Source organism: Diuraphis noxia, unplaced genomic scaffold (genome assembly GCF_037042655.1).
Source record: "Diuraphis noxia isolate RWA-SAM2 unplaced genomic scaffold, SU_Dnox_SAM2 contig0004, whole genome shotgun sequence".
Classification (NCBI taxonomy): Eukaryota; Metazoa; Arthropoda; class Insecta; order Hemiptera; family Aphididae; genus Diuraphis; species Diuraphis noxia.
This window is the reverse complement of record NW_028301714.1, coordinates 45,026,504-45,045,250: the sequence shown is the minus strand read 5'-3', so window position 1 is coordinate 45,045,250 and position 18,747 is coordinate 45,026,504. Positions and strand designations below refer to the sequence as shown.

The following is an 18,747-nucleotide window of genomic DNA, read 5'->3' as shown; positions in this document are numbered from 1 at the left end:
AAATGACGAATGCGACACTAATGTCGACTTGAATAAATTATTTGAAATCGAAATTATAGTTAGCAGTAATCGCTGAATTGTGAATAACAGAAAGGGTCACTCGTTGATTGAATACTCGAAACCAGAACGCTAATTAAATAAATAAAGAAACCACGCTCTGCTACCAAATGTTGCGCCAGAATAATTCATACGAATTATGTAGTCAACTACTCTGACTCGCATCACTAGTCTCGAGGTGGGTGACCAAAATACGAAACATAATATAACGCAAATGTATAGTATAATAATGTGAATCTATTGGACAATATATGAATACCTATAAAATACAATGATAAATGCGGGCGCCCAAAATTGGTAATAATATATAACACAAATAAATAATATTATAATAAATAATATGATCAATCGATCAATATGTAAACAAAACAATAATTAAAATACGATAATATAAATTGATAGTAGAAATGATAATGGAAATGATAATAGTCGATCACCCGGTAAGACGATGAAGTGGACTGGACGGTCACTGGCATGGACTGCAGTGCTGCCTCCTGGAACCGTTTGACACGAATACTACAATGTTCCCACGACGGCGACGTGAAACGACGGGCCCTCCAAACTTCAACGGGGAATCCCGCGTTAACCACCCGACGCTCGTCCGCGTCAGCAAAACAACATGGCAACCCGCACCTGACAATCGAAACAATAGTTCGGTTGCGGTAGTGGGTTCCCCACAAACAATGTGGTACGGAACGGGCGTTCACGCCGCCAAAACCGACACACGACGTAATGACACACGACGGTGTCGTCAATTTGCACAATTAATGTGGTTACGCGAACACCGAACGGCCGCGCGATCAGCGCCGACACTTACGCCCGTCACAAGAGGGCCCAAAACAATGGAGGTAACGGACAAGTCACCGACACACCGACAACGAACCCGTAATGGCGCACCCACGACGATCGAAGACGCCAAAATCCGTCCGAACAGGACGACGCGTAGAACAGACCGGCGTAGGCACTCGTGCACCACAACACAACACAGCACGCACCGGTCGCGAGAGGCGAGACGAGAAGTTTCTCGTAGACTGGCTGGTGCGTATATTATTACGCGCCGCGACCGTCCAAGCTGCGATTACGACGACGATAGTTGATAAAGATCGTCAAAACCTGTAGTAATCTGGCTGGACTCTGGACTCTGTATTGCCGTCGGTGCAAATCGTCGGGCACGAAATTGCGGCTCAAACATTAATAGAATGAATAATACAGTGTTAGGTAGTGCACTTTATATTTAAGTTTTCACCATCATTATTTATGTAAGTTATGGTGGGTGAAGGTGATGCATGTAAGGGTGGAAGACTCGTCACATGTTTCTGTTCCAACAAATTCTATATCTTGGATCCATATGTTTTATTCAAAGATACTATCTCCTTTAAAAGTCTGAAATAAAATAAAAACATTGATTTATAACGTCTTATGTAAACATTTATTTATTTTACACAACTGATTGTCAAAAAACGCTTGAATGGACTTGTCAAATGATTTAGTTAGGTGATAAAAATATGTTTCAGTAATATTTATATTGAACGAAAAAAACACGTAGGGGTAAAGCGATTTTGTAAAGAGATTTTGAGGTAGGTGCTTTATTATTATTATCTTTACTATCAAAATATTTCTTTCTTTAAAATAATGAAAGTACTTTTTAAAATAATTTTCTCGGTTTAAAATTAATATAGTTGCAAGTTTTGCAAAATAGTAAATATTGAGATTGAATCACGAGTATTTTTATTTAAGATTTAGGTACTTACTTAATTTATTGTTATAAATTTATAATCAATATTCCGACTATCTTATGTATTTATCTAAAAGTAATGGAATTATCTATGTAATATATATATTTAATAAAATAAAAATTTCAATGTTAATTTAAAATTGCAATTGATATTTGTAATATAACATTATTTAATATTACCATGATATTACCATAATAACCTTTGTCAATCCTATTTTATAAAATACCTACTATGCTTTTTAAATATTCCATTATACAGTATACATAATAACCTCCATTTATTCTTAATATAATCATTTATTAATCTTAATAATTATAATATATTTAGATTAATTCATTTAAATTCGGATTTATGGAAATTTTAAATATTATCAAGGATAATTTTTTCAAATTCTTGAATTTTTTTACTACTTAAGGAGTGTCCCGTTGGTATACAAACTTTTGTTTTTCAAATGAGAACCCCCTTTCCACTCTTTTAGTGTAAATTATTTAGTGGATAATTTTTTAAAAAATAAGATGTAACTATTTCGAAATTTAAATGAGTAGTTTCTTGGTTGAAAGTTTCGAAAATAGTTAAATATGCTTGAATTTATATATTGTTTTATGTTTTTTATTGGTTAAAAAAACTATATTTATTACTTAGTTATGATAATCGTTTATACAATGCTTATGTATATTTAGTATTTTAGTGTAAAAATGAATTTATATAATATAATCATCCGAAGCTAAACATTTTCACGTAAAAATATAAATAATAATATTAAATACAAGTTTGACTTTATGAATTGTATATTCCATATTTTTTTATATTCTCATTTATTTGTTAACAAGTGCTTATTATAATTTGTAAAAAATAAATAGAATTGGGAAGAAATCATCTATCACTAGTTTATATTGATTGTTGCAACTTACTACTTTAGAAGTTGAACTCATATCTAAACTCTCTTCTTGTACATTCCCTGACAACCCCCTTCGTTGTCTCAAACGCAAATGGCCTCGTGATTTATTAAATAATGCCTAGTATTTACTTTATATTTATAAAGTTACCTTGTTTAGTTTAAATTGGAAGTAGCGTAACTAGGTGCTCCCTTCCCTCAAGTTTTCACGTCTTGTAACTATCATCTCATTTACTTATTTATTTACTTGTGTACCTATATTGTACATTTTTTTTATAATAAAAAAAATAAGTTAGGATTAGTTATGTCCAATACTATTAAAATCCTTAAGTACTCAAAATATAATACGTCGAATTTGCATGAAAGAGCCATAATTGTTAAGGATGACTTATTAGCTATACAAGAGAATGGTGAAGTAATCAACTACGAGGAATGAAATTTAGGGGATAAGACTATACATTGTATTATGTAATAAAACTAAACAACTATAAAAACATCAAAATTTAAAAAAACCAAACTCAATATTTCAAAATGAGTTAAGATTGGATGTAAGATAGTTAATTAGTACGTATTATTTGCTTTTTAGGGGATTAGTGTAAGTAAAAATAATTACGTAGAACAGGCAAAAAGCTAGTGAATTAGCACAAAAAAATAGTGAGATTTAGGTTTGATGAATTTTAATCTTGAAAATATATTGAAAATCCATAATAAATCTACTAAAGCATGGTCATAGGAATTTATCATTATTATAAAAATTAATGGCCTACTTAAATATATAAAATACTAAAATTTTCATTTTTTAAATTGTAGATATTTTATCAAAGATTTGAATAAACGAAATCCCCTCAGTCATTCATATTTATGACTATTATATAAACAAAATATTCCTGACTATAAAATGTGAAATATGTAGGTATATATATTATATATAATATATTTTTGTACATGATTAATATTTATAAAAATGAAAGTTATAATTTATATTCCCATGAAATATTAATACAATATTTTATATTGTTTCATGTTTGATTGTTGAATTAACTGTCAAAAACATTTAATGACTTCAATTAAAAGTCTGTCATATATTTTTCATAGATAACAGGCATGAGTATATACATTTTTAAGAAAAGGAGCTTAATAATATTAATTAAAAGGTATCTGTATTCGTATAAAACAACTGATAAATTTAATAATTGAATATTTATTAGCATACATTTTTTTTTTATTTTACCTAACCTTATAATTATAATCAATTTAAAACTTGGGCTACTAAATAACCATTTTTTACACTTTTAATTTAAATGTATTTTTAAATTTTGTCAAACAGATTGATTTATTTTATAAAAATTAACAATTTGAGGATGACCTCTGATTCTATTTCATGTGAGAATTTAAGTGGTGTTTTTGAATTTAAAAATGTATAGATTATAATAGGATTTATGGGATTCGGTTAAAATGCTTTGCACTTACTATTAACCCAAACCCAAAGGATTCACATATTGTGGTTGTAGTTCTAATTGGGTCTTCTTTCTTTGCAATAAGAAAGTCTTGATAACTAGTGTAGCTCGTGCGTAGTCAATTTAATACATTTTTTTTTTTAAATTTGAATTCAGACTTTCTCATTTAGTGATAGTAATTTAAATTTAACTTTATTTCATGTATTTTATTCTTAATAAATGTGGTAATTTACCTAAAATTCAGCTTAAAAATATTTTTATGTAATTATAAGGTGATTTATAAAATACATATCATTATTAGTTGTGATTAATTTAAGCAATTTGTCAGCTTAAAGATATCTGTCCAGGTGGCAAGTATCCACATTATTGTGAGGTTGATTATAGTTTGTTTACTTTCGATGCTGTTAATTTTTTTTTAGATTTTAGTTGCAATATTGTATATTGGTACCACATTTTTGCAAACATCCATTATTATTGAAAATACTTTGAGAGTCACTGAATTTTAAATATTTAGTATATTTTTCAATAATTATTGTCTATATTTGTGGCTGTAAGAATCTAGCAGTTAAGTTTGTACAGTAGTACATACTATTGAGAAACCTCTTCAATGGTTGGTTTTAGGATTTTAGTTTAAACGTGATTAATTAAACGAAATCTAGGTTTGGTACCTTTGGTAACTATTTAAAATGTTATTGAAAAAAATACGATGACTGTTAAATTATTATTAGAAAGTGGTACAAGATATACTTTGGTTAGTATACTAGCTAAAAGGTATTAAATAAATTTGTTTACGTCATAAATATTATAACTTTAATAATGCACATTTAAATTAAATCATTTATTCATACATTGTTAATATGAATAATACTTTTATTTTATTTTATTAAGAAATTAACAATCTATACTCTGTGAGTTTAATAGAAAAATAGTATGATAATACAGTACATTTTATTTACATGTTGATATGGTATGAAGAGGGATTCCATTCAGTAATAGAACCCAACGTAATTTTGAATAGATACTTATATTTTAACTTCCAATAGTTATTTAATTTATTTCATGGAATGTAGATATTTATAATTATATAGCTTTTAATTAGTTCCCGAGAATAATTTTAATTTACATAGAGTACCTATTTTATTTTCGTACTCAAAATCTTATAAATATTAATTATAAAATAATTGAGATGAAACTTGATATGGATTGAAATTTAAATATGATCTATATATTATATTAACAATGTATTTAGAATGTTATATTACCATAATGATAGTCACTAAATATAACATTTGTTCAGCTCATATGATGTATTTTTTAAGATATCGTGAGCATTGTGCATTATATTGGTATACCGTTACCGTATACTAATAAAATTAAATATTCAAATTAATTGATCTCTTATGAATCATAAACCTTAGAGGTTTGAACTTTATTCCTTTTTATGATATTTTAATTTTTCTGTTAGATTAGGCCATTTTTAAATTTTGATATGTGTCGTCGTACTTATTCATATTTGACTTTAAAATTAAAATACCAATAAAATAAATTCATAAAATACATTTGATATATTTTTTTTCTTACCTTTAAGTTTTATAATAGATGGTCAATTAATTTTAAATTTAATTAATATTAAAACACGCAGTTGGAACTACTAAACTTATTTCTTTTACTTGTTACGTTTTTAGTCTTAGTAAAATAAAGATCTCTTAGTTGTCCAATTGATCTAATTGAAAAGAAATATCATATTGATGATCGATGGTCATTCGTGAGTCGAAACTAAAATGTTAATGTACCAATAAAAATACTGAACATTTCCATAATTGCACACTAAACACCTATCAGAAAACAAAATAGTTGTTTGACAGGAAATCAATGTAGGAAGCAATGTTAAATCAACAATGGGGTTAACACGAGACGAGGGATAAAGCGGGGTCAAATTTAGCATTGGTGGTGGCCTGTATTGTAATTTTAATTAACGTTTTGACGTGATTTTCTTACGACGGCTGCCATCATCATCATCATCACCATACGGGGGCGTTGCTACCTCCCTGTTTTGAATTTAGATGCGTGTGTTTGGTGTATGACATGAATACACGACGTTATCATCTAGTCTGTAGCAGAAACAAGAATGAGATCGGATAGAGGTAGTGGAAATAGGAAAGATCGGTGAAATGAAATGGAAATAAAACATACATTTAGATACTGAATAATATTAATGAAGGGACACCTAGAACTTTGGTAGTTATACAAGTATCAAATATACTTAATTATATTATTTTGTATTATAGGTTTTTATAATACACATATCAGCAACAATTTATAGATGCCTTTAATTTAGACCAAAAAGTGGTACAGAAATACGGTATATAATTATTTTATCTACGTCATGTATAATGTTTAGTTTAAAAATTAAGCTTTTAAGTCAAAACAATTTAGTTTGTAAATTTAGCTTTACGTTTTAGGAATTTCGTATAGATATGAATCATTTAAATACCTACCATACACAGCATTGGTCATTATTGCAATACATTTATTTTAGCCATTTGATTCAAATATTGTAAAATGTATCTATTTCATGACATTGCAAGTTACAGTAATATTATTTATTATAAAGATTCTAAATGGGACTAATGAGACTATCTTTATCCTAAAAAATTAATATTTATGAAAATACTTTATTTTAAATAATTTTTTTTTGCACCATCATTTGAATTATGTAATATACTGGCTAATGTTGAGAGGTGAGTTGTAAACTAGACAAGTACCAATATCCAACATCCAATTTTTTTATAATTTTTTACCTTTTAAAACAAACATAGTAGTATACTTATCAGGTATTTACTATTTAAAAAATTATATTTAGAATTGGTAAATGGTAGATAATATGCTAAATTCAATGAAAAATTAATTAATTTAATGACTCAATAATATTAAACGGACCAATCATAATCCGTGGCTCGTGAACTACAAAATCATGTTCATCAAATCTTAAACGAACTATCGATTCAAAAAATGTTTAATGATTATTAATTTATTCATGCGACCCAGCATTAGACTATTTTTGGTGTGATCAAAAAGTATCCTTAAAAATGTATTAAGATATTGATATTTTTGTTCGAATATTTAAACTTAACCTTATATATGTTGATGATTCAGTGCCAGTAACTTGTATTCAATAATATGGTGAACTGAATGATATACCAATTTGTTTAACAGCAGGAGAGTGACATAATAAAATGAAAAATTAATGAATTGAAAATGTTGGACTTTTGACTTTTGACCTCCTTACAAACATAAATAAAATTAATACCAGCAATAATTATGTAGTGTCTCGTGTCTGCTTACTTCAACAAATGCATGGTACAATATTTATCTACACACATTTCAGATTAATCTAACTTTGTTGTTTGAATCTATTAATTTCTATGTTTCTAAGGTGCATGCCTACTTATTTTTTGTTTTCATATACTATTTACTTCAACTTATTTTTATATATGGTAAGACAGTCTTTTTGAGCTATATATATTTATACTACTATCTTTTTTTTACTATACACGACCTTTAACGTCAGTGTATGTATATATTAATAAATAATTTAACTAATTTAGTTAAGGTAGGTAAACCTAAAACCATAACTATTTTATATATTTAACATAATTTTGTTCTATAATGTTTCCAATAAAATTATATTTAATAGTTGGTACTAATTACCTTTTTTATTAAATGATTTTATTTTAATAATATCAATATATTACAATATCAAATATTGTATCAAAAACCTCAAAATACTACTCTAAACACTAGATATAAGTTTCATCTAACTTTATATATTATCAAGATGTCAATTTTTAAATAAAAAAAAACCATTGAATATGAGTGTTATGACATTGTGTTTGCATGATCCATGTGAATCTGTGGGTTGCGCACGAAATCACTATTTGGTTGGTGTATAAACTGAAAGTTGAACAACTCCTTCAATTCACTGATTTTGACCCAAGAATCAAGATAGTAATGTTTTAATGTTATAATTTAATTTATACATTTGAGATTTTTTTATAAGTTACAAATTCAGTTTGTGATTGTTTATGCCAAACTGTCACAGAATATAATATTATAAGGTTTCTTTGACGGGAGTGTCACACTTTTTTTGTTTGTTTTTTATTGAACCTTACGTCTTTGCATTAATATGTATAAGTGTGACATACAAACTAAAAATTGTGTGAATCATAATACTATCAGTACATTAAAGATGCGATTTTATTTTAATGAAATAGATTTCTACGGGATTATTTATTTATTTTTGTTATATTATCTAGTTATTTTAATTCATAGTCTAGAATTTGGTACGATTTTTGTTAATAACCTGAGTGCAAGGCACCACTCATCAACAATAAAGAAAAAAACAACCATTAAAATAATGCCTAAATTGTACGATCGTTTATAAAACTTAAAATGTTTCACTATAGCTACCTATACTCAATTCGTTCGAAACAACCTAACCATAAAAATTCTCATTAAATAATATAATATATTCCTAGCTTGAACATCAAACTATTCAGATGCTGTTGTTGGGCATTAAAAAAAAACTTAAATTAGCTTTTGAGCAAAATCAAGAACGGATGTTTAAAAACAAATTATTCTGCACATAATCAAGTTATAAAAAGAATTTGTTAGAAATCGAGTTTAATTAACATTTTAGAGCTTAAATACAAATTCTATTTTATTAAAAGGAATGCTATAATGCCGAGTTTTCCTTACGCTTAGGACTTAGGAGGGGTACTAATGAGAAAAAAATAAAACTCATTTAAAGGACCGACTTGATATAATATCCAATCGAATGAAAATACGACTACTTACATACGAGTTGTAGCAAATTTATTTCCTATATAATATTAAGCATTTTATTTATATTTTAAAAAGTTGAAACTAATTTTTTTTTAATAAATATTTATTACGTAAGTACCTAATTAATAATTATATATGAAAAAAAGTTCATTTCAGATATGTATTATACGAATTTCATTTATTTTGTAAATATTTAAATTTAAGTTATTAATGTTACTATCATACCCATAAATTTATAAAGAAAAAAAAATGTTAATAATAATTATACTTATTATAAATATTGTATTAAACTATTATGCAAAAAAAAAATCATACCGGTTAAAAGCACCAACATTCTAGACACCTGATAAATTTATTAACTGATCATGATAAAGCGTCATACTTAAAAGTTATAACAGCGTATTTATAATTTATATAATTACATTGTAGGAATATGTACTGTACTTATTTGGTGAGCAATCGCATTTCACGTAACTTATACTAATAATTATTAATTTTACAAAAATAATTACAAACACGGGAATTTTGTAATAAAATAATGTTAATACAAATAATTAGAAACCATTTGATCTACCTACCTCTTTAAATTAATTTAAATTAATTTTTATACCATGATGGAATACTAATCTTGATTTTTTTATTTATGTTAAATTAGGTTACATACAATTTTATTGTGAATGGTTTGAATGCCACAATGCTTCAGAGATCTCCATCATCAAGGAAGAGGCGTGCTGCCAACAATGACTCTCGTCGAACCAGTGTGGCGTTTAATTTGGAAAATCAGTCAACAAGACTTCCGGAAGGAGGAAGGCAACAGACGCAGCAGTCACCGCAACATAGGAGAGCTAGTATAGCAGCTACGTCACCTTCTGATGGCTTCGAAATGCGACAAAGGACTAGAGTATCGCCGGAAGAGGAGTTTTTCGAATATACGCACAAACGAAGTCCCCGACCGAGTTTTGTGTCAGAAACTAAAGTACTGCAGTACATTGATAAAAGTCCTAGAAATAGTTTGGTTCCGGATAATATGTCAAGGAGTCCACGAACGAGTTTGGTACCGTCAGATCATCGAAAACCTCCTCGATTATTACCTGACGAACAACAAGACTCATATGCACGGTCTAGTCCTTCAAGGCTTGAGGTCGATGTCAATCGGAGTCCTAGGCATAGTCTTACATGTGAGCATCCAGATCCGAGAAGCCCTAGAAGTCCAAGAGGTAGTATGGTTCCAGAAGATGATTATTCGGAATTACGGTCAGGGCTGCGATTGGACGTGGAGAGTTTTAACAGAAGCTCAAGATCAAGTACTGCTGGCTTAGATCCATCTAGAAGTCCAAAAAATAGTTTAGTACCGGACCCTAGTCGATCACCTAGAGGAAGTATTGCTTATGATTTAAATCGAAGTCCCCGAGGTAGTTTGGCAGTAACACCTGATGCCAACCGGAGTCCTAGAGGTAGCTTGATACCAGACCCTGGGAAAAGTCCAAGAGGGAGTGTAGTATCAGAAGGTGCGTATAACATGAGTCGGTCAGCAAGAAGCAGCATACCCATGGCCGAATCAGCTTCTTTGGGAAGAACGCCAAGAGGAAGCATAGGCTCAGTGTCTTGTGTCCATTTTGATCCGCAGTTAAAATCAACTAGGAATTCAATTGAACCGGGTAAGTTATAAAATATGATTTTATTTCAAATTAATCTAATTTAGTCTATCATTAGGCATTAGAAAGTTATCTTACCTAATTAAACTAAAAATTGAACGTTATAATTGAAATACGAAGATAAGTAATAATATATATAATACATACTATATAAGAATACCTATAATTTCCACCTAAAACTATATTTATGATCATAATAATTGTCTTGTTAAATGTAGAGATAAAATAATTTAATAATAATAAGAAAAAAATATCTAAAATTAGTATTTTATTTTTATTTTTACTGTATGCTTATGTAAATATTAATAACAATTTTATAATCGTATTCTATAATATTTTAGGTTAAAGTTGAAAATTGAAAAAATAAAAATAAATAAAATAATATTGTTCTAATGCTTTGCAAAAATGGTAATAATAAATATATATAATTTTTATATGTAAAAATAATTCACAAATATTTTTATAGAGAAATGTATTTTAATACAAGCTTTTAACTCTCTTCAGAGTAAATAAAATATTGGTGAAATGCTCTTTATTTTATTTTATTTTTTTATAAACATTCGATGTAAGACTCCCGATTTATACCTACCGACATCAGAACTCAGGTAATCCATAAATGCACAACTGAACACTGATTGATGGTTGACACGGACATTTTGACACACGGATTCTGTGCGATGTAATAATTTAATATTTACGAGTTTATTGACTTAATACAATTTCAATACACACATAGTATATTATTTTGTTTGCGTAATTTTAATCACGAATATAATCTGTTTTTAATTTCTTCGACATCCAGGAGGCCAGACTCGCCTCGACGCTACTTACAGCATACACTATGGGTATTGTACAGTATAAACTCTAATGACTTTAATAAGATTTAAAACATTTTAAAACGTAAAAATATCTTTACAGATTAAATAATGAATATTTTATAGCCAACTACCTACTTAAGTTTTTAAAATTAGCGTGAGAAATTTATTATGATAAAAATGGAGTTACTTGTTTATTGATTTTATCTGGGAAAAATATACGATTTATGATGAAATAATATATACATGGAAGTAATTTTAAATTATTAAAACTATTAAACTATACTTGGAATATAAGATAGAGATACACAAATATGTTTAAAATATATTGCAAGGACAATAATTTTAAAGTAAAAGCTCTTAGTTTTTATTTAAAAAATAAAAAATAAGTTTTAAATGTTCAGTATTATAACTATACAACTATACATACTTCACATAACTGCAAAGAAAAGTATGGGTTTTTGTCAAATGTATCAATCTGTATTAAAAATATTATGGATTAAATAAATCGACAAGAATCAATGAATATAATAAAGTGGCATTAAGATTATAATACGTTAATGTGACCACATAGGTAATATTTATTATGAAATGAGCACAGTTCCTTGTTCGATTAAATTAAACAAATAAAAAGTATTTAAAATAGACTTGTGATGTATTTTGAATGTTTATAATAGACGGTAGTTTTGTATTGATATAATAGTCATTTCATGGTTGGACGATTTATCAGAGTGGTAGACACGTGCATACGTATAGAAGTCCTTACCGCAATGACATCCGTTCACGTGGCTTCAAGTTTGAATTTTGTATGCTGCATCGACTTGTTTCAGTGAGGGCAGTTTATGAGGAATTTTTTTATTAGATAATAAGCCCCTTTAAAATGAAATTAAAAGGAAACCGGAAAGCGAGTAATGGTAAAATAAAATGAAAATGCATTATGGCCATGTCCTAATCAGTCATTCATCGGGAATAATGTTCAATAATTTATCTTTGATCACATAGGATATAAACATACATATTCTCTGGATTAAAATGCATGAATGGATAATATTATTTTTTTATAAGGGATTAAAAACATTAACTACAAAGAAAATGGGATATTTTAACATATTATAGACTTTAAAATCAATTCATTAGAATAGTTGCTAAGGTGTTTCAAAATTAATAATTTCTACGACAGGACTGTCATGTTTGATAAGGCAGAGTGTAAAAGGTTTTTCGCTTCCGTTAAGTATTTTCAAACGTATTGATTTTATCTAGCTATATGACATTTGGATTATTTGAAAATACTGTCATAACATTTTTTATTTTATAAAACCTTCTTCGCAACGCTTTATTAAAAGATACAGATAAATTACGTAACTTTGTTAAAACTAATATATCACTATACAGTTTGAAATAGTGGTAAGTATAAGTGTTTTATAAATTAAGATATACAATATAAATCTTTATTTTTATGTATGTTTAAATAGAATTTATTCATTTTTCTATTATTTTAAGACATCACTACATGATTTTTTGACAACTTTACAATCGATCACTATAATTTATATTTTATTAAGTTATTTTTCAATTTTATCAGTTTCCTGTTAAATACAGCTGTCGGTGTAACTGTATAAGTCGTTTGCAGTTTGCTGTTTAGTATTTCTTGGTGTTAGCATCATTTTAATAATATGTGTTTGACTGTTATATAATAGTTCTACAAATTAAAAATGAGAAATTAAAATATTGTTCTCACAATTTAATAATATTATTTCTTATTATAGAAAATAAAAAGTGTGTTGTTGTTTTCGTGTCAGGTAGATTTCTTTTTTTAGTTAGTTGCGTTAACAAAAGCGTGTTGTATACTTAATTTGGACGTGATGGTATCTAATTCTAAAAATATATTACTGTGATAATTAAAAAGTTATGAAGTTTATGTATGCAACATATTAAATGCAAGTATAAATCTATACATACTCAATTGAAGTTTAAAGTTTTTGCACTAATAATAATTATAATGATATTTTTGTTAGAGCGTTATGATAAAAATTTTCAGTTTAGATAATAAAAAAAAAACAAACAATTTTTAAGTTAATATGGTTAAAATTGTTTTTGTTTATAAGTAATAAATGTTTTTTAATATTTTATAAAATATTTCAATTATTTGTTATTTTAGTTCAAAGTAAAACTAATGTATAACTAAATAGTATACCTAAGAATTAAATAATTAGACATCTTTTTGCTTTTAAAATATTAGTATTTATTATAAAAATATAATCATTACTACTTAGCATGTTGAATAAAAAAACCGTTTCAAGTGGATCATAAAATTTATTATGTTACTTTTACTTTAGAAAATGTTAAACGTGACCACAACTTATTTAAAATGCAATTCCGAATGTGTCACAATATTGTGGTTTTTAATTTATTTGTTTAGATATAAATCATACATTTTATATCGAATTTACTATGCATTATGATTTTCTCAGGATTTAGATTAAATATAAAATTTACGGTAATGAGAATTTATGTTAATGCAATTTTGAATTTACCAAATTTAGGGAATTACATTTATATAAAAAATGTTAAGAGCGAAAATACAAATATTTTTTACACTTTTCTACTATAGAATAAGTTTACCGAGTGTTATTAGATAGTTATAACGTTCTTTGACTGAAATATCTAAAACTTGGTTGTATCTGAAAAACTTCAATAATATATTCAGTGAATATGAACTGTAATATTGGAACTTGAAATGCAATGGTAGTTAATGGATAACAAAAGTAAATTTTCTTAAAGTTTTAAATTGAACTGAATATGACATGAACACTTATATATTTAACATTATAAAATCTTACAAAAGTATATAGTTCATCAAACTAAATCAATTAGGGATTTTGGAAGTGTTTTAAAATCTCATATAATTCATATTTTTAATATACTATGTCATTTTAAATTGTAACTATACATAATACGAAATAAGAAGAATTGAATCAACATAAGCAACAATAAAAAATCCATTTTATTGAAATATTATACTTCTTTGTTTCATTATTTTAGATTTTGAATGGAGTGTTGAATGTATTATTTTTTAAATATGTTATTTTTTTGTATCAATCATCCGTTTAGGAACATTTATAATATAAGGTTGATGTAGCAATTAAAAATATTGATAGTACATATTTACAATGTTTATAAGTGTTTTAAGTCCAGGCTTTGGTAAATCACGAAAATATGTAAATTGTTTTGTAGTTGAAAATGCATTAATATTTAATACGTTTTCGAAGTTAAAATTTGATTCCAATGCATATTATTCAAATATATAATAAACATATGTTAACGATTTGTGCTCAAATGATTTAAGTTATCATAATATCATAAATTAAAAATATTAATCGTAGGGTATAGCGTCAAACTTTTTGACACTGTGGGTAATATGTGTAGATTATTTTAAATACAAATTAAATTTTCATAATAATTAGAATAATTTTAAATTATTTATACCCCAATCTAATCATTCTGGTACGCGGTATTGCCTTAAAAGTTAATAACAATAATATATTATCGTAAAGGAGTGTGATTAATTTTCGGAAAAAATGTTCGGACTTACTGTAGTATTTCTAGTAGAGAAATAAATTATTAATTTCAATATAGGTATATATAATAACTAATTGGTTGACAGACCATTACCGCTAAATGTTCTTGTTATTCAATTAAATCATAATATATCCAATACAGTGATCTTTTCAAAAATGGAGTCTATACATTCAAATTCAAAACCTACTAAAAGATACAATGGATTTCACAGTTCATTTTATTTGTTTACCTATAATCATCTCACTGGTGTCTATTTTAGCAATAAAAAGTAGTAGTATATAGTTAACAGTATTAATATTATATTTTGACCTAAACAAATTACACCAGGATATTAATTATTAAATTGTATAATAATGCAAATTATACAAAGATCAATTAGCATTAATGGAATTAATTTAATCAAAATAGTATTAGACGTACTGTATATATATATATATATATATATATATATATATATATACAATTCGATAAATCTATATGATAATATATTTATACATTTTATATTATATTTAAGTATTTAATTTTATTTTGTTTTTTTTTTTTTTTTATTGATCTTAAACAAAACAACTCGGCAGCAAAGGCCATTAGTTCACAATTCTTAATAACAATTTAGATAATATACATAGGGTTCATAGATACAATTATATTTTGTTAATTAAGTTAGTTAGTTTAAGAAATTTAAGTGTTTTTTTGTTTTGATCAGGTTGTGGTCCGAGCGTTGAGTCGAGGGTCTATTTTGTTTTATAACAGAAACATCAATGGATTTTATATAACAAATCTTGTCAGTTTTTATTTTTTACGGTAACTATGTCAATTTGTTTTTGTCTACTTTACAACATATTTTTTCTCAAGTTCTTGTGCTTTACAATCATTTTAGTACGTTTTTTGGCTTTAGATTTGTAAAGATTTTCTTGCCAATTTCTTATTTCTTTATAACAGAGATAGTTACCATTCTATGAAGCTTTAAATGAGTTATAAGGTATAACATTAAGACATTGCAATCTATTTTATCAAATTATAGACTTATTAAATTTTAAAATAATTTGTGACGATTCAATAGAAATAAATATAAATTACCTTATTAAGCTATAGTTTCATGGATGGGGATATTAATTTATTTTATCTTTAAGTTTATATCATATTTTTGGTGTTGGTTTAATAACAAAAATATTACTTAGAATTTAGAAATCAAGATATTTTATTAGGTACAGTTATAATAATGTACCTTAAATTATATTCAGTCCTTGGGAAATACATATTAATCAACAACCATCACGTCAATTTACAACTTATTAAGCGGTATTATTGTGATAATATAGAATCACATTAATAACATTTGTTTCAATGTCACTATTTTTCTTTTATGGTGTTATTCGATATTGAGTCTATTTTCATTCACGTTTCAGTTTCAATGTTTAATAGTATTATCGTACATACAAAATAATTTAATTTATAACTCAAAATTAAATTTATTATTTTAATTGGTCACCCATAGATGATTTTATGATTCAAGTATAGAGTTAAAATAATTTAATATTTGTAAAAATATAGGTATACGATTTAGAGAATTTCGTTATTAATTTTTTCATGTATAAAAGACAACTATCATAATATTTGTTTATATAATATTGTTACACAGATCGGGTTTCACTAAAAAGTCTAAAATAACATACCTATTTTATTTTTTTTTCTACACAAAAAATGCAACTGGTATTATTATACTATTCGTATAAGTAGAATAATTTTCTGGATTGCTTATTATATTCATTGTTCATTGATTTATTTTTCTAATTGCTTTTTTTTATTATAGATATTCATTATAATATAGATAGTATTCGTCTTCTATGATTACTACCTATTTAATATTATAGCTCTAAAATATTATACATATTGTTCCTCAATTTTTAATTCTCTAATATGATTATAGTATACTGAAATTTGTAATGATGCTTTTCCATTCTAAAGAAAACTCATAAATCATTATTATTCATTGTGATTACTGAACTGTAAGCTACGTAGGTTTATAAGAAAGAGTGTCATTAAATAATAAATAATAAATAATATGATCAGAAAAATTATGTATATGTTTCAATGATTTTTCTTTTGAGTTTATTTTGTATAGCTTTTTTCAAAAGTCTTTGATTATAATTTAATTCTGTTGAATGAACGTTTCAACCACTGAATATTATATAAATACAACCATAATTTTTTCGGCTGAAAGTTTAGAGAGCGATTTCTAAGTATAAAACCTTATTGTTGAACTAATAAAAAATCGTAAACTTTATTACTCATAAAAATCTTCATTCGAAAACTAAAGAAGACGACACTTAAACTTTTCATCAAAAGTCAAAGAAAGTGACAAAAGTTGTGGAGCAAAAGTATTTTATTTTTATTTCATATACATAGTTGCAACAAAATAATTGTATTATTATTATTTTGTTTATAGTTTACATATCCTTAAATTCATTTTTATCGTTAATTAATACATTTTCAAGATAAAATTGCTTATTTTACGTATCATTTTATTTAATTAATTATACCTATTGCACTTGAATTAGATTGTAGATAGATAGATATCAGAGTAGGTATTAAAGTATAATAAACGCATGTTTTACACTTTGGACAAAAATTAAATGGTCTTTTTGTTTTGGTTGAAGCAAACGTAATTGTTTATTCAAAGTAAATCATGTTTAAAATCAGTAAAATACGTTTTACATTACATAAATCGTTAGTGGAGATTGATAAGTAATTTTTAACTTAAACATAATTTGTTTACAAACGATTCCACTTCAAACATTCTTCTCATAACAAACCTTGCCACTCTCATAACTCCTGGAAGTTTCGCTAGAAGGCTCAAGTCTTAAAGAAATGGGTGCGAGACCTTCTCAATTATCAATCTAAATCATAATAATAGTATATTGTTTAAACAATTAAAAAAAACACAATTTTGAAAAAAAAAACTCACAAAAAGTATATAAGTAATATTTAGAAATAATAATAAATGTAATCTTAATTATGCATTTAGTTATTAATATTTCACTCTGCTTAAAAGTTAAAATATATTATTAATTTTATATATTTAGTGTAGAACTCGTGTTATACAAAGTTTAAAGCACACAGTTTAACATATTCTAGTTTAATAATGATAATAGTTTATATTTATGGTTAGTTAGATGTGCTGTCATTGATATTACATGATTGTCCACTAAAATACTAGACTATAAACTTCGGTCCACCCACGATGTAGAGAAAATATCTTCTCTACATCGTGGGTCCACCTAACCAAACATTTAACCTATTAGACAGTGTAGGTTGTTCTAGAAACTTGGAGCAAATTAATTATCGTCACACTATTTCATAGGAGCGTTGAGAACGAGTACATAAAAACACCACTAATAAGAACAATTTTATGGTGTAAATATTTTGCTTTGAACAGCGTGAAATGTATTTATATACTAATTACCTACTGGTTGATGAATGATGAACATCAAGTAAAATCAAAATAATGAAACCAGAAAGAAAGCCATGCTCAAAAAATTGGGCATATTTAATTATTGTGTTTAATAATATTTTCAATTCAATTACAAAGTTTATTTATTTTTATTGCTTGTTAATTTTGTAAATTATTTATGGACTTACAAGCAATTAATTTAGTTTTTCGTTCTTATATTTTGTACGTGTTTTGTGTATACATTGCACTTATCTGTT

General features: G+C 26.4%; 1 protein-coding gene across 3 annotated transcripts in view; it reads left to right on the top strand.

The window, feature by feature from the left end:
* The window catches only part of LOC107163142 (uncharacterized), a 61,648-nt gene that overhangs the window by 18,872 nt on the left and 24,029 nt on the right, over positions 1-18,747 (top strand). For all 3 annotated transcript variants that reach the window (XR_001506003.2, XM_089225801.1, XM_015510398.2), the window contains exon 2: positions 9,646-10,648. Coding sequence is in view for 2 of the 3 variants with exons in the window: in XM_089225801.1 (XP_089081927.1) it covers positions 9,685-10,648 (964 nt within the window). In the remaining variant the exon portion in view is untranslated. The remainder of the gene's footprint in view (positions 1-9,645; positions 10,649-18,747) is intronic.